Source organism: Pelophylax lessonae, assembly GCF_965119305.1.
Source record: "Pelophylax lessonae genome assembly, chromosome: 5".
Classification (NCBI taxonomy): Eukaryota; Metazoa; Chordata; class Amphibia; order Anura; family Ranidae; genus Pelophylax; species Pelophylax lessonae.
In genome coordinates, this window is record NC_138772.1 from 455898277 (window position 1) to 455919925 (window position 21649).

Here is a 21649-nt window from a genome sequence, read left to right on the forward strand (position 1 = left end):
AGAAATATTTTGCAAGGAATTTTTCCAGTTTATATAACTTTTTTAAAAATTCTTGCAGCATATCTTAGCTAAAATTTGTTAAAGCTAAACTTTAAACAGACTTGCCTTGATTTCAGCATATTGTAATTTCCTGCACAACAGCACTCAGAATGTCTGCAGGATGATGAATAAGTTGTATTTCTTACCTAATTGCTTGTTTCCTGAGAAGTCGGCACTCTTCACTGCTGTCGGGCACTCGCAGAATGTGGGCTGCCCCTCAGTACCTTTACGTGCAATACAGGGTCACTGGTCTTCCATGGCACATGTCACCAGTAAGCTCCCATTATTGGGCAATGAAGAACAGTGACTTTGGAGGACCGATCTTAAAAAGAGTAGAAGGATTGCAGTGGGGTATTTTACCCTTTTCTTATCCCCCCTAGAAAAAACAAGCATGTAATCCTTGTAGTGCAGAGGGGTCCGGCTGCAACTATAACATTTTTGCCAGACAGAGTTCAGCTTCAACTTGTGCTAGTAAGAGACTTGTTAACAAGGGGAGACAGCTAAGAGATGTATTTCTGCTTCTTTAGTGTCCAATCACAGGCTGCAAACACAGAAGTTACAGGGTTATGTTGGTTAATTTCAACAGAGAAAAGTTGTGTCACCAGGCTAGCTATACTGACAGGTAACAAACAAATGGCCCCTACTTCCAACTATAACTGGCCTTCACAGCAAAAAGCATATGGAAGGGCAATGCATGAAAGACAAAACCAACTCACCAACCAGTCTGCTTACCAATCAAATTAACCTGTCCAACAGTATGTATTAAAAACAGGGGTTTAGTTAGCACACATTTGTAAACACATGCATAAGCTGCAAGGCCCCTTCACGGCACCCTATGTTACTTGCAGTCTTAACCCTTGTACATTTTTGAGAGTTTCCACAGTGGGAGCACATGCATTCTAATGGATAGATAAGGGGCAGATGGGCCTTGAGGTAGCCCAATCCTCCTTAACCACTTTACCACCGAAGGATTTTCCAGCTGTATGTCCAGGCCACTTTTTGCGATTCGGCACTGTGCGACTTTAACTGACAATTGCGCGGTCATGCAACGCCGTACCCAAGCGAAATTTACGTCCTTTTTTCCCACAAACAGACCTTTCTTTTGGGGGTATTTGATCACCTCTGCAATTTTCATTTTTTGCGATATTAATAAAAAAATGCGACAATTTTGAAAAAATAACAATATTTTTCTACTTTGACAGTTAGAAAATATCCAATATATTCAATTTTTGTCATATATTTAGGCCAAAATGTATTTAGCTACATGTCTTTGACAAAAAAATTCTCAATGAGCGTATTTTTAACTGCTTTAAGACCGGAAGATTTTACCCCATTCCTGACCAGGCCATATTTTGCGATTCGGCACTGCGTTACTTTAACCGACAATTGCGCGTTGTCCGTTAAAGTGCTGTACCCAAATTATATTTATGTCCTTTTTTCCCCACAAATAGAGCTTTCTTTTGGTGGTATTTGATCACCTGTGCGATTTTTACTTTTTGCGCTATATACAAAAAAAGAGCATCAATTTTGAAAAACAAACAATATTTTTCAAATTTTTTTATATGAAATCCCCCCCCCCCCCCCAAAATGTAAAAATCTAAATGTTTTAACATTTTAGGCCAATTTGTTTTCTGCTACATATTTAAAAAAAAAAAAAAAAAGTAAAAAAAATCGCAATAAGCATATTTTGATTGGTTTGTGCACAAGTTATCGCAGCTACTATCTACGGGAAATTTATGTCATTTTTATTGTTTTTTTTTTTTAAACTTGTAATGGCGGCGATCTGGCGGCGATCTGGCAGCGATCTGGCGGCGATCTGCAATTTATTTTGCGGGACTGCGACATTGCGGCGGACAGATCGGACCCTTGACTGACATTTTTGACACTTTTGAGGGTACCAGTGACATTACTACAGTAATCAGTGCTATAAATATGCACTGTTACTGTAAAAATGACACTGGCAGGGAAGGGGTTAACTTTTATTGGTGATCAAGGGGTTAATGTATGCCTGGTACTTACTAACGTGTGTGGGGGAGGGGACTATGTGACACAGGCACAGATCACAGGTTCAGCTATGCTGTCCCTGTTTGTCACGTAGGAGATCCGCCCGCTTTGTTTACAATCCCCGATCACCGCCGCTCCTCCCCTGGCCCGACTCCCGCTGTGACTGAATACAGCAGGAGCGAGCCTCCAGCGGTGCGCGCGCGCCGCCCACAAGGGGAGGAGTCCAGCGACGTAGGTCTATGTCGCTGGACGATATCGAGCCACTTTGCCGCAGTACCAGCTCAGTGAGCGGTCGGCAAGTGGTTAAAGGCATAGGAGAACACTGGACACCCAGCACATAGTACAATGGCAGCAAAGGTGTTCAGTGTGTCCCCTCACCAAATTTTACAACAGTAACAAACAAATGACCCCTGCTCCCACTTATAACTGGCCTTTACAGCAAGGAGCACATGAAAGGGCAACACATGAAAGACAAAACCAGAGAAAATGCCCAGCTCAACTCACCAACCAGTCTGCTTACCAACTGAATTAACCTGTAGTCCTATTGACAGGTAGAACTGTGTAAATCTTAGGACTGGGTGGAAAGCAATATAACTCCTTAGGCAGCTAAAGCAGCTCCTGTGTATTTACCTGTTTACTGAACTGTTTGTGTTCACTTGATGGAATGTACATTTTTACCCAAGCTATTAGGAGACATGATTGGTATGCAACTTAAGAGGGAGCAAGGGATTTGAGACCCAGCATTTTCTTGTTAAATCATTTTTATTTCAGATTTTTCAGACTATCAAGGTGGTATTTCATATTAATTACACCTGTTAGTATTTTAACTTTAGAAAGCATGGGAAAAAGGCTCATTTGAAATGCGTACAAGGGAGGGATTGTGAATAAATGCAGGTCATTTTGTGTCCTGAAGCACTTTGAACCACATTGCACATGGCACTTGAAATTTGAACTGAAATAAAAACATAGAAAAATGCATTAGAGGTTAGTTTAAGGGGTAAGTAGGAATATGGGAGTAGGGGAGGGCTAGGTGGATTTCAGTAGACCAGGAGGGGGTTATTGGTGTGTGCTTGATTTAGTAGAGGCCCTGAAACCCTATTATAGTAGGGTACAATTGGGTGGTATTTATCAGCTGAGGGTTATCATGTGGCTAGAAATGTTGGGATTCTATCACACAACTTCTCTTCTATTATCATATGGATTATTCATGTGTTCGTGGGTAGGGATGATCTGATTGTTGCTTTTATATATAGGATCATCCCATTGTTATTGGTTGCTAAGGAACCAATGGGAGCTTGAAAACACTACATCCCTAGGATCCGCCGAAATCACTGGGAATTCCCAGTCACCTAAACAAAGGGGTGGGGACAGCAGTGACATCACTGCCCAAATATGGCCACTGGTAATTTCATATTTGGGTAGTGACATTGACCAAATATGGGCATGGCTGTATTTGGTCAAGGATGTCAGCACTATCCCCACCTCTTTTTTTTATATCGCTAATGACAGCTCAAGGAGTTTTTTTTTTTTTTAATAGGGAATTTGATAAATGTTTTGGTTTCTTTATAGGTTACGTTTCTTTTGTCAATGAGTGGAGTACTATGGGGTACTATATATGGCCCTTGTCCTCATAAACATGGTAAGCCCGCCCTCAAGTCAATGTTATAGGCTCGTGGCCTAATATGGTTTGAGGGGGAGCACCCCCCCCCCTTCCTGGCTAAGCAAGATTGCATGCAAGAATTAAGGGTCTGGTATGGATATTAACCACTTTACCACCGGAGGATTTTCCTGCTTTACGTCTGCGCCACTTTTTGCAACTTGGCACTGCGTGACTTTAACTGACAATTGCGCGGTCATGCAACGCTGTACCCAAACTAAATTTACGTCTTTTTTTTCCCACAAACAGAGCTTTCTTTTGGTGGTATTTGATCACCTCTGCACTTTTCATTTTTTGCGATATTAATAAAAAAAGAAAAAAAATTTTGCGAAAAAATTGACATTTTCTACTTTGACAGTTAAAAAATATCCAATATATTCAATTTTTGTCATATATTTAGGCCAAAATGTATTTAGATACATGTCTTTGACAAAAAAATTCTCAATGAGCGTATTTTTTACCACTTTAAGACTGGAAGATTTTACCCCATTCCTGACCAGGCTATATTTTGCTATTCGGCACTGTGTTATTTTAATGAACAATTGCGCGGTCGTGCGACACTGTACCCAAATTAAATTTATGTCCTTTTTTCCCCTACAAATAGAGCTTTCTATTGGGGTATTTGATCACCTCTGTGCTATTTATTTTTTGTGATATTAATAAAAAAGCGCAAAAATTTTGAGAAAAAAAAACAATATTTTTTACATTCTGATATATAACATTCCCAAAAAAAATTATAAATCAACATTTTTTAACATTTTAGGCCAATTTGTTTTCTGCTACATATTTTTGGTAAAAAAAATCACAATAAGCGTATTTTGATTGGTTTGCGCAAAAGTTATTGTGTTTACTAACTATGGGAAAGATTTGTCATTTTTATTGTTTATTTTTTTTTTACTAGTAATGGCGGCGATCTGCGATTTTTTTTTCCGGGACTGCGACATTGCGGCGGACAGATTGGCCCCCTAACTGACATTTTTTACACTTTTGGGGGTACCAGTGACATTACTACAGTAATCAGTGCTAACAATATGCACTGTTACTGTAATAATGACACTGGCAGGGAAGGGGTTAACTTTATTGGTGATCAAGGCGTTAAATGTATGCCTCATGCTTACTGACGTGTGTGGGGGGAGGGGATTGTGATCACCGCCTCTCCTCCCCTGGCCCGACTCCCACTGTTAATGAATATAGCGGGAGCGAGCCTCCGGCGGCGCGCGCGTGCCGCCGAGAGAGGGGAATGTCTGGTGACGTAGGTCTACGTCGCCAGACGATAACGAGCCACTGTGCTGCAGTAGAGGCACAGTGAGCAGTGGTAAAGAGGTTAAGGGGGACCTCATGCATTTTTATGGTGAGGTGCATTCTTAAAATCCACACCAAACACAAAGGGTCTGGTATGCATTTTTGGGGGCTTTAAACAAATACTCTTTTCCATTCTGGCTCAAGGATATGTTACACAGAAAACAAATTTAAATTGCTTGCTTCTTTAAAAGAAAACAGCACACAGATCCTTCCACAATTTATGACAGACCCTAAGGAGTCGACTGAGTATTTTGAGGGACCTTTGGAGTCTGCATGTCATTTTAATCTTAAAAAAAATAGCCGGATTTCAGTTTCTAGCAATTTCATTCTTTTATTCCATTTTAAATGTCAGTTCTTGAACCACTTAAGCCCCGGAGGATTTGGCTGCTAAAAGACCAGGGGGTATTTTGCGATTCGGCACTGCGTGACTTTAACGGACAATTGCGCGGCCGTGCGACGCTGTACCTAAATGAATTTGACGTCCTTTTTTTCCCACAAACAGAGCTTTCTTTTGGTGGTATTTGATCACCTGTGCGATTTTTTGATCACGCGCTATTAACAAAAAAAGAGCGTCAATTTTGCAAAAATAACAATATTTTTCACATTTTTTTATATGAAATTCCCCCCAAAAAAAAGTAAAAATCAAAATTTGTTAACATTTTCGGCCAATTTGTTTTATGCTACATATGTTTGGTAAAAAAAATCGCAAAAAGCGTATTTTGATTGGTTTGCGCAAAAGTTATCGCGTTTATTAAAAGAGGGAAAGATTTTTGTAATTTTTGTTGTTTTTTTGTTTAACGCGTAATGGCGAGGATCTGCGTTTTTTTTTTGCGGTACTGCGACATTGGGGCAGACAGATCGGACCCTTGACTTACATTTTTGACACTTTTGGGGTTACCAGTGACATTTGTACAGTAATCAGTGCTATATATATGCACTGTTACTGTAAAATTACACTGGCAGTGAAGGGGTTAACTTTATTTGAGAGGGAGGGGCTGTGTGTGTCCCTAGGGGCGTGATTCTAACTGTGATTGGCTGTGGCTTGAGCTGTAGGAACACTGATCAACGGTCCTACATAGTAGAACCGTATGATCAGTGTTTCTACACAGGGGGGAATGACAGGCAGCTTGTTTACACAAGCTGCCTGCCTTTCTCCCTCTCCCCCGACGATCGCAGAGTGAGCGGCGGACATCGGGTGCGCCGATCACACGCGCGGGGGGTCCATGACCGCGTGGGAGCGGGAGCGCGCCGCCGGCGGTGCACGCTCGCTCCCCAAAGCCTCACAGGCTAGTGACGTAGCGATACGTCACTCTGCCTGAGAGGGGCTGACCTCCGCAGTATATGTACTTGCGGTGGTCGGCAAGCGGTTAAAAAAAACAGTGCTCCAAAAAAATCTTTGCATTAGTACATGGGTTGGTATTTTGTTTTTTACATGCCTTTGCCTATTAGCGGAGAAAATTGGTGTTTTTATTTTGACAGATTCAGCTACCATTGATTTCAATGGTGTTTGGGTTCGGCATCTGAACCCCTGCTCAAACGTAGCCCAGGGCAGTCCAGATCATCATTTATTGCCAGTCTGGTTTTGGTTTCAGTCACACTAATGTGGTAGCTCTGTCATGCCTTGGCAATAGTTTAAGTGGTTGTGGTGATGTATAAAACAATTTAGGTTTCCGGTCACCAGTCAAATCGTATGACAAGTCGCACCCTATTGTCCGCAATGGAGGCAGTCAAATCGGTGCAACTCTGACTCCATCAGAGTCCCACCAATTTTGAAAGTAGTTCCTGAACTACTTTTTGCAAGTTTGTGAAGTTGCACAGATGTCTTCCAAGTCGCACCTGAAGTCGCATTAACATACGACTTTGAAATTATGCGTCTTCAAGTGAAGTCACACAATTTCAACATTGGATTCAATGTGGCTGAAGACTAAATTGGGTATCGCTTAGGTGTGCTGGTTTAGAATTTAATAGGGCTAAATTGTGCAACAATGTTCTGCATAATGAGTTTGAAATAATAGAAGATTGCAGCCCAAATTATTGGGTATGACCACTAAGTATGAAATTAGGTGCTGGGGTCCTCACAACTCTTCTGTTCATATTTGCACTTTTTGGCAGTCTTCATGTAGTAAAAAGCAGGTAAACTTTACTTTGTTTCCTGCATATTATCTACTTTCTAATTGCCTAGGAACTTCTTTAAACAATTTTAAGTTCATTTTTTTAACAATCCCAACAGCTCTTAAGGCCCCAACACAGTCTTCGTCATTATTTAAGTTAGTTTGCTAGAAACCAGTATTTTTTTTCATGCTTTGAGAAATATTGATGTACCTAATACAGAAGTGTCATTTTAGCTCAATGAGTGAATAGATATAAATGTTTGTGGATTACAAAAATCACAGCAGCCACTTCCAGGGACCATTCATCTTTACTTCTCCTGCCATTGGTAACTATAACTCCTGCCTAAACATTTTTTTTTTTTTTTTTAGAACTTCTGATGGGGTTTTATTGTCTGAGTCTTTATTAGGAGATTTCTCCTCACTTCCTGTTCTGGTGAAAATACTATCACCAGACAGGAAGTAAGGAAACCTTGCAAAGGTAATGCACAGTTATAGAAAGCTTATAGGGGTTTTGGATGTCTCTTACTGTACTGAAAAAGAAAAAAATACTTTGCTGCTGTCTGTGCTCCTTTTGGAAAAACTCTCTCAATTTATGTCCTGGTGACAATGCCACCAGGGTGGAAGATGAGGGTAAATCTCCCCTACATCAACCTAGACAGCAGTAAAAACCTGACAAAGGTTCTAATCCTTCCCTATTCTTTTTAAAAATAAGAAAAAAACATTAAAGTTGAAGAAAATCCTAACTATTCTTAAAAATGTCCCCCACCCCCCTTCCCCGACCTATCTTGCCTAACCTGTATAAATAAGATGTGTGTACTTACCTATTTTCACTCTGCTCTCGTCCAGTCATGTGATCCCACAGCCCCACTTTCTCTGTATCAGTGAGCAGCTTCTGCACAGTAGAGGAGGGTGTGCCAACATCACCTTGGACACAGGGGGTCAAGGGGTGAAAACCTGGCTCCTGGAGTTCCCAGCTGTTGTCAAGCTCTCCTTTACACAAAGAGGCAGGATTACATGACCAGACTCTCGCAGAGTTAAAATAGTACACACCTTTTTATATACAGGTTAAGTAGGATAGGTAAGGGGAGGGAATTTAGGATTTTCTTATAGTTAGGGTTTTCTACCACTTTAGGGGTTTGTTAACCACTTGTCGACCGCCCGCCGCTTATATACTGCGGCAGGCTAGCTTGGCTGCGCCAATCGCTGTACCTGTAGGCGATGCCCGCCCTGCCAGCAGCGCGCTCCCGCCTCCACTAGGCTGCGCTCCCTGCTGAGAGAGGACGGTCTGCTGTTGTAAACACAGCAGACTGTTGCTCTCTGAAATGATCACAGAGCGCCTGTGATCCTCCTATATAGGATCACAGGTCTCTGTCGTCATTACACAAGTCCCTCCCCCCACAGTTAGAAAACACTCCCCTAGGCTCACACTTAACCCTTTGATCACCCCTAGGTTAACCCCTTCCCTGCGAGTGTCATTATTACAGTAACCGTGCATATTTTTAGCACTGATTACTGTAGTAATGTCACTGGTCCCCCCCAAAAGTGTATAAAATGTCAGTTAGGGGTCCAATTTGTCCGCCGCAATGTCACAGTCCCACTAAAAATCACAGATCCCCACCATTACCAGTAAAAAAATAAATAAATAAATAAAAATGACATAAATCTTTCCCCTAGTTTGTACACGGGATAACTTTTGCAAAAAATATGCTTATTGTGATTTTTTAAACAAAAAAACATGTAGCAGAATACAAACTGGCCTAAAAAAATAAAAAAAAATAGATTTTTACTTTTTTTTTTTTTGGGGAATGTTATATAGCAGAAAGTGAAAAATATATATATTTTTTTTTCTTCAGAATTGTCGCTCTTTTTTTGTTTACAGCGCAAAAAATAAAAATCGCACAGGTTATCAAATACCACCAAAAGAAAGCTCAATTTGTAGGGAAAAAAGAATATAAATTTTTAGCAAATAGAAAATCAATAGCAAATTATTTTGGTGCAGCGTCGCACGATCGCACAATTGTCTGTTAAAATAACGCAGTGCTGAATCGCACAAAATGGCCTGGTCATGAAGGGGGCAAATCCTTCCGGTCCAGAAATGGTTAACACAGCCAATAACTTCCATGTGCTGTGCTGAAATGCACTTGTGTACAATGCTTGCTACCGATATCGGAGGTCAGATAGAGATGCCTCAACTACCAAAAATCTATTCTGTGAAAGATCTTCCCCGAACATGCTGACTCTGATCAGCTGAGCATGCTAGTCTTTTCTGTGGAGGAGGCAGGGGTTGAGCAGGAGCACGTCCGGTGCAAGTTCATGTAAACGAAAATGGCGATTAGCTAAAAATTTTCAGCACAACTAGCCACTAACCCATAGAGATGTCTGTGGATGTAAATTGGGATCTATAAACAACTGAAGATTCTGTACATTAAAAAAAAAAAAAAACAATATTTTCTTTTTATTTGCAATTTTTTGCTACCTTCCCTAGAACAACTTCAGTGATAATCAAAACGACATACTTATAATCCTATTTCTTTAGCTAAGCCAAAATAATTCTTCTTTCGTCTTGCCCAGCTTCTGCTTGTAATAGTTTTGAAAGATACACCTCAACAGCAAATGGCTTCTTTATGAAAAACATATCATACGGCACACATTATCCAAGAACCGAGGCTTAAACATAACAAGTTGTAACGGCTCTCTTTTCATTTTTCATCAAATAAGCCTGATTTGAATTAAACAACCTCTGGAGGTAAAGTAATGCATATTATAGTAAACTGGTAAATGTAAAGCGTGGGAAAGGTTCAGACATTCCATCTCGCATATTGAATCAATTAATAGCATGTACAAGGAAACCATGATTATTTGAAGGAGTGGAGAAAAATGACTTGATTCTTTACAAGTATTACAGACTATTATTAGTATTCCAGATAGCCCTTGTTCTAGGGAGTCCATCATACTCTTTGATCTGTCTACTTCCACAGCTGGAAATCCTATGCCAAGCTCTAGAAGCAACACAAACTGACAACAGTCGCCTCCATCGGGAAAGTGAATTTGTGGCTGCAAATGTTAATCAGTGGATCAAAGAACAAAAGTAAGTAAATTTGATAAATGCTGCACATCAGTTTATGCATTGTTCAAACCATCTTTTCTTGAACTGTTAAAATCTCTTTGGTCATCAGTACAGTGTTATATTACAGTTGTGTTTTTTTTTGTCTACAACTGCTCTCTATTTTTACAGCTCATAACGTTTTCTCAGCAAACTCTTTTTTTTTTTTACCTTTATTTGGACAAACCTGAGCATGATTTTACGATACATTTTTCAAAATGTTTCAGTTTTTAAAATAAACAAATAACCAATTGCTAATACTTTATAAAAGTAAGGTGCCTAAACATACTGTTGGTTTGTAATGCAATCTGCATGCCCCCAGAGCCCCCGAACCATGTTGTACGTTGTATGTAAATAATGACTTGAGCTCTGGCATGCCCCCCATGTCATACAATGTAATGCATTTAGCTTGGCAACATGTAGAGAGACACAAACACTGAACTATGGGATGGGATGGGTGGATGACAAAGGTTTGATATGGAAGTCTAGATGCATGGATGAGTTCCCGAGCTCCTGGAAATTATTCTTCATAAGCTGTTTGTGTGTACTTATTTTCTAGCTATTCCCACAACATATGGGGCAAGCGGGGATAGAAAATATCTCCTGCAAAGTTACAAACAGTAAAAAAAACAACTTTGTATTACTTAAAAAGTGTAATAGAAAACTCATTAATTTATTCCATCATAAAATGAGTATTTTGAGTTTGTGTGTAATTAACACATTTTTCATAACAATTTGCATTTGATGCAAAAATTCTAGCTGCCACCATTCTATTTCACCTGGGCTTCTGCTTTTGGGAAAAAAAAAAAAAAAAAATATATATATATATCTATATATATCTATATATAGATATATATATATATACACTGTATTTTCTGGCGTATAAGACTACTTTTGAACCTCAAAAAAATCCCCCAAAAATGGGGGGTCATCTTATACGCCGAGTATAATATCTCCAAGGTAACCCAAGTATAAGTATAACCGGTAGATGTAATCTCTCAAGATGCTGGCTGTGTGGGAATCCTATACCGGTATACCGTATGTACCGTAGCCAATCAGGGAGAGCGATGTATTCTATTATTGAATGCAAAGCCTGCTCGGATTGGCAGAGTAACATCAGCCCGTCTCTCTGACTCTGCCAATCCGAGCAGGCTTTGCATTCAATAATAGAATACATCGCTCACTGTGATTGGCTCAGCGCGGTATACTGTATGTAGCCAAAGCTACGGTACAAACGGTATACCAGTACAGGATTCCCGCACAGCTAGCGTCTTGAGATTACATCTACTGGTAATACTTATACTTAGGGTACCTTGGAGATATTATGAGAAATCTGATGTTTTTTCCATGGTGTTGCCTTGCTTCGGAAGGGGGGTAGTCTTATACGGCGAGTATAGCCCAAAACCTATGTTTTAACTTGAAAATTAGGGGGTCGTCTTATACGCCGGAAAATACGGTATATATATATATATATATATATATATATATATAATGGCTGTGTCCTTTTTTTTTTTTTTTCTTTCCTTTATTTTCACCTTGTGATCTTGTCAGTAAGTCTGTTGATTTTTAACAACAAACTCTCCTGCAGATATAGCACTTACAGGGATGTAACAAACCATTATAATGATCAGCTTTTATTTATGTAAAACCTTTATCCCATAAGGAAAAAAACAGTTTGCTGTAACTGTTTATAAAGTATTAGCTAGAGTTTGGCTTCAGTTTGTTAGTGTATCCAACTCTACTAGTGCTTCTCACACTCCCCTTCACCTAGCTTACAATGCTGTTGTCCAAAGGTGCCCCTGTGCCCCTTCATCCAGAGTGGAGGCTCTCTAATACTGGAAGTATATTACTAGCTAGATCACCAGGTGAAAACATAGGGACAAAGCCTAAAAAAACAAATGCAGCTACCACATCTAATGATTGGTAAGCTACAATATATTAGGTTTTTTTGGATTTGGGCTTAAAAAACAATTTAAAGCTACATAAAGCTTTAATTATATAAGCTGTGACCGCTTCAGAAGCTTTTTGTATTGTTGCTGACCATTATCCCATGGACTGGGCTTGAGGGCCCTCTCTTATCCCCCCTCTGATCTATCAGTCCACATACTGTATCCTCTCTTTTACTTATCCCGCTCTGTCCCCCACCAGAACATTTCCTCTAGTTGGCAGGCTATGCCCCTCTTTGCAGCAGGTGCACACAGCGGAGCAGGGACCATCATGGCACTCTTAGGAGCAGCCATGGCCCTGGTGCCTAGGTTTAACGGTTCCTCGGTTTATCTCCTTGTCTGAGTGGGGGTAGAGTCTGAAGAATGCTACGTGTCTGTATCCATATTCCTGCCCGACTGATCGTGGAGCTGGCTATCTTATCCCTGGAGAATGACGGAGAGATGATGGTACTACCAGAAGAGGACCAGATGTTTGTGAAGACCACTAGAAGCGAAAGAGGCAGTAAGCTGGATCCAAAGGGAGTGCACCCCCTATCGAGTAGAGACACAGCCCTTTTCTCCAACTCCAGTGTACAATATTGTCTCTCCGGGTCCCAACCACATTAAGAGGCAACTTCACTGCAACCTGCTGAGACCCTGTGTGCAAAGTGATTGCTCTGCCAAGTATGTTTTAGATAGAGAAGAACCAGCTTTTGTGGATATTCCGCAGGAAGTCCCTGATGTATGGTACCTGCCTCCCCTTGTACCCAAGCCTCCTCCCCTTGCAGATCCTGAAGAAGAAGACCCAAGAACAGTGCCAGTGGCCAGTCCAAAAGCATATATGGGCCCTGCTGACTTTTGGGACATTTCCAAATAACCATTCTCTAGCCCAGGTGAGGGGGGGGGGGGTGGACTCTGTTGATCCGCAGCCTCCCAGGGCTCAGGCTTCACAAACTGAAGATGACTACTCAGTGGGCGACCCCACAAAGAACAATGAGTTTCACAAACCCCTGCAGTCTAACAGTGGTAAACTGCAGGTGGTGCTTGTCTGCAGTGACATTGCAGAAGGTGAGAAGAAGTTGAATGGAAAATAGTTTGTCTATGGTTTCCTTGGTTGCAGGGAGAAAACTATCCAATTGGTGCTGGTGCCCCATATGACTTTGGCAAAATACACTGAGCTGCACCCGCCGATCTAACATTCCCATTCAACAGAAGTTGACCTAACTGGCTGGCCGAATTTCAATCCATCTGTGGCAAGCATTAACAGCAAGCATTTGTAGCATACTGATAACATTGTGTAACCAAACCTGCAATAACAGAAAGCATTTGTAGCATGCTGGTAAAATTGTGTGACCAAACCTGCAAACTTCATCATCCTTTACTTGGTCATGGTTGTTGGCTGCCCTGTTAATTTAGCAATGAAGGAATGTTAAATACATGTAAAGATCATGTATGTATGTGTATATATGTACATAGTCTATTACAGAGTAAGGCATCTATGGTCATGGGGTAAGAGAACAACTACAAGAACAAAACAGTAGTGAAATACATACAAACATGCGGTAACTCTCAGGGCATGGAGAGATAAAGCCCTAAATTTTAGATTTCTTAAAGATAGCATAAAACTCGGAACAGAATTAGGCACAGGTAATAGATAAGAATAAGCATGGCTATATAATTTTAAGGTGGTTACCTATTTACGGGGTTTGTGAGCTCGTTGTAGAGACCAAGTGTATTTATAGAAAGTTAGGAGAGTTTGTGTAATAGGTGCAAATGTTATGGATGGGCGGGACTAAAGTAAGGTGAATTAATAGTGCCGTAGGGCTCTATATTAGGTCTATGTCATAGCTAATAATCAAAAAATTTGAAACTGAAAAGGGGATGGGGTAGATAGAGGGGGAGATTAAGAAAAAAGTTGGGCAGGGGGCGGGAAGGAGGTAACCAGGGAGAGAGAAGGAGAAAAAGAGAGGGGGATAGAATGGAGGAAGGGAGAGGAGTAAAAATAAAAGGGGGGGGGTATAAGGAAATCCTCTTGGTTTAAAGTTTTGTTTTATCCACCTAGATTTTTCCTGAACGCGAAAAGTGGATAACTTTGAAGTGAGTAATGAGGGGGAAACATGGTGTGTATGGTTGGATTTAAGTAGTTTTCTTCAAAATGCATCTATGCATAATAAGGCTAGTCTGGTGTGGTGACCTCCCACCAGCACCCCATGTGTAGGGGCGGGAGGGCCAGCACCAATGAAAAAACTGGTAGGGATGTTATTTGGGATGGTAATGGAGTGTTACAGGATCTAGCATGAGGGCTCCGTGGAATCCTGTTGAATTATGCATTTATAGCTGTCTGTTGACTAGAAGTGTGTCCAACAGACCCATGTATGTGTAAATTTTGTGGGGGTGTCATTTGCTATACTTATCAGCTCTTCCATCTCAGCAATTCTATTAATGCGTGAGAGCCATTCCCAGATCTCTGGGGGGTAAGAAGAGCCCCAATATTCTGGGAATGATATGCTTTCTAACCTATCACTTTCATCTGCTTCACAGTGACACGCTTTTGAATAAAAAAAATGGAAATTTAAAAGCCAAAGCACCACAATAAAACTCCTTGGTTTTGGTGGAACACATCAGTGTGGAGGAACGTAATGGAGTGTTTCCATCCACATGGAAGCACTTGATGCACCAGATCAGGTCATGTGTTCACAGACACAAATTATAACTTTTCCTCATTCTATCCATAACTAAAAATAGCTAGTGTAAGGCTTTAAGAAAGGAACTATAATCCCAACAAAGTATAACGTGTTGTGTTATCTTTATTTTTTTGATAGTTAAAAAGGGCTTTTAGATGTAAATAAAACAAAGGTCTCAAACCTCTCTTGTTATATGTGGAGGCAAAAAACAGTTCTGATTTTCAATTATATAACTGAAGCATTTTAATAATAGTGTCATGTTTAAAAAGCAACAAACTCTGGTCAGCCATAAAGAAAATCTGTTACTGTATATACAGTTCAGGCAATCAAACATTTTACACTGGTTTTAAATACAGCTAAAATTGGTATGTGCTAAAAACATTGTTATACTCTAGTTTCTATCTACCTATAGTTAATTACTTGCGTTGTAAATTTGCCTCTTTATGGACATTCTCATCTATGTAGTTTTGTTTTCTTGTGAAGGCCTACTTACACCCGTAGCTTCACTATAATGCACTGTTTTCTTTTTTCAAGCAAACTTTATTAAAATGTCACAAACTGACATTTCATTAAGTTCTATTGGGCGCAGCATGGTGCGATGCAGTGGATTGCATCATGCTGCGCTGAAAAGAGTATTAAAACTTAGCTTTTTACAGTGCACAACACATTGGTTTAACCTGGCATGGTAGGAGACAAGGCACTTTGCCATATCTTGCATTTGAACTGCTCCGGAATAGCTGCACAGCAAATTTCCATCACTCCTGGTGAGATTGGGCCCTTACTACTTAACAGTGTTTGTTACCCAGTCATAGAAAAGGTATACCAAAGTTGGACACAAATCCTAGCATGTGCATCTCAGTCTTTCTAAATGTCATATGCTTATATGAACACACTGTAGCTCCTGAGGAAGTGGTTGTTATACTGTGCAATGTGTTGATTCAGTCATTCCGTCAACTTTTAATGCTCTCTTTTTACTGTCCTTTTTGTATGTAGTAACTTAATTATTACAGGCATGGGTGATTGGGTGGTAATTACAGGGAATGAAGCACAAGGGTGCCTTTACCCTTGCACGGCTTCCTTGTATAGATGTGTGCTTTAAAATGTTGGTGTACTGAACTCCCACATAAATATTCCCTGCTCATCTGATTTACCCTAATACTGTTTTATCTAATTACAGCACTAGGATGACTCTAGGATGACCCTTCCACTTAGCATTTAGGTAGAATGAGTTAACTGGTTGAAATAGGAAGTTCAAGGATTTTTGTGAACTACACTGCACATGGCAGCATCCTTGCAATGTACAGTATGTAGTTTACCAGAGTTGTATTTATTAGCAAGAGTTTTCATAATAGTTTGTGTTTAAAGTGGTGCTTTGTCCAAAAACAATCTTCCTCCATTTCGTATATATCTATCAGCCACTCAGTTCTTACTTTACAAGACCATGTGCTTCCTCCCCCATTTCCAAAAGGAATAAGGATTTTCTGGATGATCCACTTGCTGACAAGCTCGTTGATGAATATAATAAAGTACAGAAACGTGTGACAATGAGCTTTGGAGAGAATCTCATTTCAAGTTACTCCATAGGGCCTTTATCTCAGCAACAGATAATCCTAAGGTGTCTACCTGTGCGGTTTCAGTTGGCCCTCTCTTACGGACTTAGTTGTGCCCATTAATCACTATTTTCTGGAACCAAGTGATCAGCTTTATATGTGGAGTAACCAGTTGCTCTATTCCTATAGATCCCTCGCTATTACTATTTGGCTATAGTTCTCCACTCTGCTTCTTTCTGTGGATCAATCAGAGCTACCTCCCCAATACTCACAATGGATTTACCTCTGCTTGTTGGTCACCCGCAGAGCTTTACTTAAGAAGTTGACTTCCTATAAAGGTCCTGTTATTAAAAGTGAACTGAAAATACTAATGTACAAGGAGAAGCTGGACATGGAGTTGCAAAACTTTATCTTCATCAGATGTTTTGCCTCTAGAAAGCGCACCTTTATGGAAAATGATTTGCTGTATACAGAAATAGCAGCCTTTTATCATCTTTCCGATATACAGATTGACATGTTCAATTGTCTTCTCATGCCACTTAAACCAACTGGTCCTCACCATCTCATATTTAAAGCTGACCTGCCCATCAGTCTGCAAGTCTGTGAACTACAGTGGGTACGAAAAGTATTCAGAACCCCTTAAATTTTTCACTCTTTGTTATATTGCAGCCATTTGCTAAAATCATTTAAGTTCATTCTTCTTCCTCATGAATGTACACATAGCACCCCATACTGACAGAAAAACACAGAATTGTTTACATTGTTGCAGATTTATTAAAAAAGAAAAACTGAAATATCACATGGTCCTAAGTATTCAGACCCTTTGCTGTGACACTCATATATTTAACTCAGGTGCTTTCCATTTCTTCTGATCATCCTTGAGATGGTTCTACACCTTCATTTGAGTCCAGCTGTGTTTGATTATACTGATTGGACTTGATTAGGAAAGCCACACACCTGTCTATATAAGACCTTCCAGATCACAATGCATGTCAGAGCAAATGAGAATCATGAGGTCAAAGGAACTGCCTGAAGAGCTCAGAGACAGAATTGTGGCAAGGCACAGATCTGGCCAAGGTTACAAAAAGATTTCTGCTGCACTTAATGTTCCTAAGAGCACAGTGGCCTCCATAATCCTCAAATGGAAGACGTTTGGGACGACCAGAACCCTTCCTAGAGCTGGCCGTCCGGCCAAACTGAGCTATCGGGGGAGAAGAGCCTTGTTGAGAGAGGTAAAGAAGAACCCAAAGATCACTGTGGCTGAGCTCCAGAGATGCAGTCAGGAGATGGGAGAAAGTTGTAAAAAGTCAACCATCACTGCAGCCCTCCACCAGTCAGGGCTTTATGGCAGAGTGGCCCGACGGAAGCCTCTCCTCAGTGTAAGACACATGAAAGTCCACATGGAGTTTGCTAAAAAACACCTGAAGGACTCCAAGATGGTGAGAAATAAGATTCTCTGGTCTGATGAGACCAAAATAGAACTTTTTGGCCTTAATTCTAAGCGGTATGTGTGGAGAAAACCAGGCACTGCTCATCACCTGTCCAATACAGTCCCAACAGTGAAGCATGGTGGTGGCAGCATCATGCTGTGGGGGTGTTTTTCAGCTGCAGGGACAGGACGACTGGTTGCAATTGAGGGAAAGATGAATGTGGCCAAGTACAGGGATATCCTGGACAAAAACCTTCTCCAGAGTGCTCTGGACCTCAGACTGGGCCGAAGGTTTACCTTCCAACAAGACAATGACCCTAAGCAAAAAGCTAAAATAACAAAGGAGTGGCTTCACAACAACTCCGTGACTGTTCTTGAATGGCCCAGCCAGAGCCCTGACTTAAACCCAATTGAGCATCTCTGGAGAGACCTAAAAATGGCTGTCCACCAACGTTTACCATCCAACCTGACAGAACTGGAGAGGATCTGCAAGGAGGAATGGCAGAGGATCCCCAAATCCAGGTGTGAAAAACTTGTTGCATCTTTCCCAAAAAGACTCCTGGCTGTATTAGATCAAAAGGGGGCTTCTACTAAATACTGAGCAAAGGGTCTGAATACTTAGGACCATGTGATATTTCAGTTTTTCTTTTTTAATAAATCTGCAACAATGTCAACAATTCTGTGTTTTTCTGTCAGTATGGGGTGCTATGTGTACATGCATGAGGAAGAAGAATGAACTTAAATGATTTTAGCAAATGGCTGCAATATAACAAAGAGTGAAAAATTTAAGGGGGTCTGAATACTTTCCGTACCCACTGTATATCCTTATACTTGAGTTCAACCAGGACTGTAGTTTCTCTCAGTTGCTTCCTTACACATTGTCTTTGTAGTTTATCTAACTACATAGTTGTTTTTTTTGTTACTGTTCCTCCCCCCTCCCTTTTGCCACAATCCCCCCACCCTATTCTCGCTCTTCATTCCCCTCCTGGCACATGGTGCATATGTATAAATGTTCTTGGTTTTAATATGACTTTTTAATGTATTTCCCAAAAGTCTTTTTGTTGTGTACAACTCCTCGCTCATCTCTCAGTGAAAAATGTTGTCTGTAATTCTGTATGGGTGAACACTAGATTCTATGTTGTTAACAATCCTGTCAATGCAAAAATGCAGTGTTGTATCCAAATATTTGTCTTAAAGATTTTATGTATTGATGCCCCTCATCTTTCAAACAGTTTGCCATTCCGGGTGGACATCAAATGACGTCCCTCCCGGATCGGATAGGCCGCGCTGCAGAATGATCTGTCACTAGCTGTGTCCATCTGACAGCAGATCACATGACAATTGTAAACATTGGATGTCTTCCTTTAATGCTGGTCATTATGTACAATTGTGGTGCTAGCTGTGATTGGTCACAGTGATCACATAGTACAGACAGGGCCAAACAGCCCATCTTTACCATGTGATTAGCCGTGGCTAATCACAAAAATACATACTGAATAAACCTGTTTCATTCATAGTAAAAATGGTTGGCTATACCAGTGAAATTCACTGGCATAAGCAATCATAATTTAAATAAATAAAGGAATAAAAAAATCCTGATCACTTCCCAGAGTAGTACCATGTTACTATCGTAACACTGTATTGCTCTGGTCACAATGTGTTAAAAAAAAAATGAAAATTAAAAAAAAAGAAAACAATATAATAAAAAAGAACAAAAAGAAAAAAAATTGTTAAATGTTATTTATTTGTGTACATGATGTCACCAGTCAGTGTCCCTGATCACCACCAGACCAGTTATATGATGGTGCTGTACTGCACTGGTAAAAGTATGTTAAAAAAAAATTCATATCCCATATAATAATTTGGGTCATATTTTTACTGTCCTGCCATTTTCAGACCTCAAGGAATGAGATAGGCCATCAGTACATCCGGAATGATCAATTTTCAGATATTCACTATATTACCAACTACTGGGAAGCCTGCCTTTACACGCACATGAATTTACTGGCATCCCAGTCTTAGTCCGTAGGGTTCAATATGGAGTTGGCCCACCCTTTTCAGCTATAACAGCGTCAACTCTTCTGAGAAGGCTGTCCACAAGGTTTAGGAGTGTGTTTATGGGAATGTTTGACCATTCTTCTTAAAACACATTTGTGAGGTCAGGCACTGATGTTGGAGAGAAGGCCTGGCTCGCAGTCTGCGCTCTAATTAATCTCAAAGGTGTTCTATCGGGTTCAGGTCAGAACTCTGGGCAGGTCAGTCAAGTTCCTCCACCCCGAACTCGCTCATCCATGTCTTTATGGACCTTTTTTTTGCACTGGTGGGCAGTCATGTTGGAACAGGAAGGGGCCATCCCCAAACTGTTTGCACAAAGTTGGGAGCATAAAATTGTCCAAAATGTCTTGGAATGCTGATGCCTTAAGAGTTCCCTTCACTGGAACTAAGGGGCCAAGCCCAACCCCTGAAAAACAACCCCACACCATAACCCCCCCCCTCCACCAAATCATTTGGACCAGTGCAAAAAGCAAGGTCCATAAAGACATGGATGATCAAGTTTGGGGTGCAGGAACTTGATTGGCCTGCACAGAGTCCTGACCTCAACCAGATAGAACACCTTTAGAGCGCAGACTACGAGACAGGCCTTCTCATCCACATCAGTGCCTGACCTCACAAATGCTCTTCTGGAAGAATGGTCAGACATTCCCATAGACACACTCCTAAACCTTGTGGACAGCCTTTCGAAGAAGAGTTAAAGCTGTTATAGCTGCAAAGGGTGGGCCAACTCAATACTGAACCCTACGGACTAAGACTGGGATGCCATTAAAGTTCATACTTTTGGAATTATAATGTGTGTATATATACAGTGCCTTGTGAAATTATTCGGCCCCCTTGAACTTTTTGACCTTTTTCCACATTTCAGGCTTCAAACATAAAGATATAAAACTGTCATTTTTTTGTGAAGAATCAACAATAAGTGGGACACAATCATGAAGTGGAACGAAATGTATTGGATATTTCAAACTTTTTTAACAAATAAAAAACTGAAAAATTGGGCGTGCAAAATTATGCAGCCCCTTTACTTTCAGTGCAGCAAACTCTCTCCAGAAGTTCAGTGAGGATCTCTGAATGATCCAATGTTGACCTAAATGACTAATGATGATAAATAGAATCCACCTGTGTGTAATCAAGTCTCTGTATAAATGTACCTGCACTGTGATAGTCTCAGAGGTCAGTTTAAAGTGCAGAGAGCATCATGAAGAACAAGGAACAAAAAGATTTCCCAAGCTTTAAACATCCCAAGGAGCACTGTGCAGGCGATAATATTGAAATGGAAGGAGTATCAGACCACTGCAAATCTACGAAGACCTGGCCATCCCTCTAAACTTTCAGCTCATACAAGGAGAAGACTGATCAGAGCATACAAAGGTTGCTGTGTAGTTTAGGCCCTTACCCCTATGAGGAGACCAACAAAAAAAAGGTTGTTGGCGTACTACGGCAACTAAGGGACTGTGGAGCTCGGGACTTACTGTCCCTTCTATCAGAAATAGCGATACATATATGTACTTCTTTCCTGCCTGGAGCCATCCCTGCACCACAAATAGCTTATTCACCGCTGTCTCCCGGGACTTCTAGGTCTGGGATATGTTGCCTTCCTTGACCGCATAAAAAGTGCCTGCCCCCGTCCGTTTGAGGCTATCCCTACACCACAATAGATTTTTTATACCTAATGTTGAGTATCCATAATTTTGAATATACCAGGGAGAGGGTACGGGTAGTCGAGATTCCCAGGAGACTACCATCAGTGGAGATTATAAGCCTTGCCTCTGTGGTATACGAGGGTCTAA

The 21649-nt window shown here is 40.7% G+C and overlaps 1 protein-coding gene across 1 annotated transcript in view; it reads left to right on the forward strand.

Moving 5' to 3' along the window:
* LOC309555379 (uncharacterized protein) overlaps positions 1-21649 on the forward strand; it is a 654339-nt gene that overhangs the window by 457113 nt on the left and 175577 nt on the right. The window contains exon 21 of the mRNA XM_082257367.1: positions 10092-10201. Coding sequence (XP_082113493.1) covers positions 10092-10201 — 110 coding nt within the window. The remainder of the gene's footprint in view (positions 1-10091; positions 10202-21649) is intronic.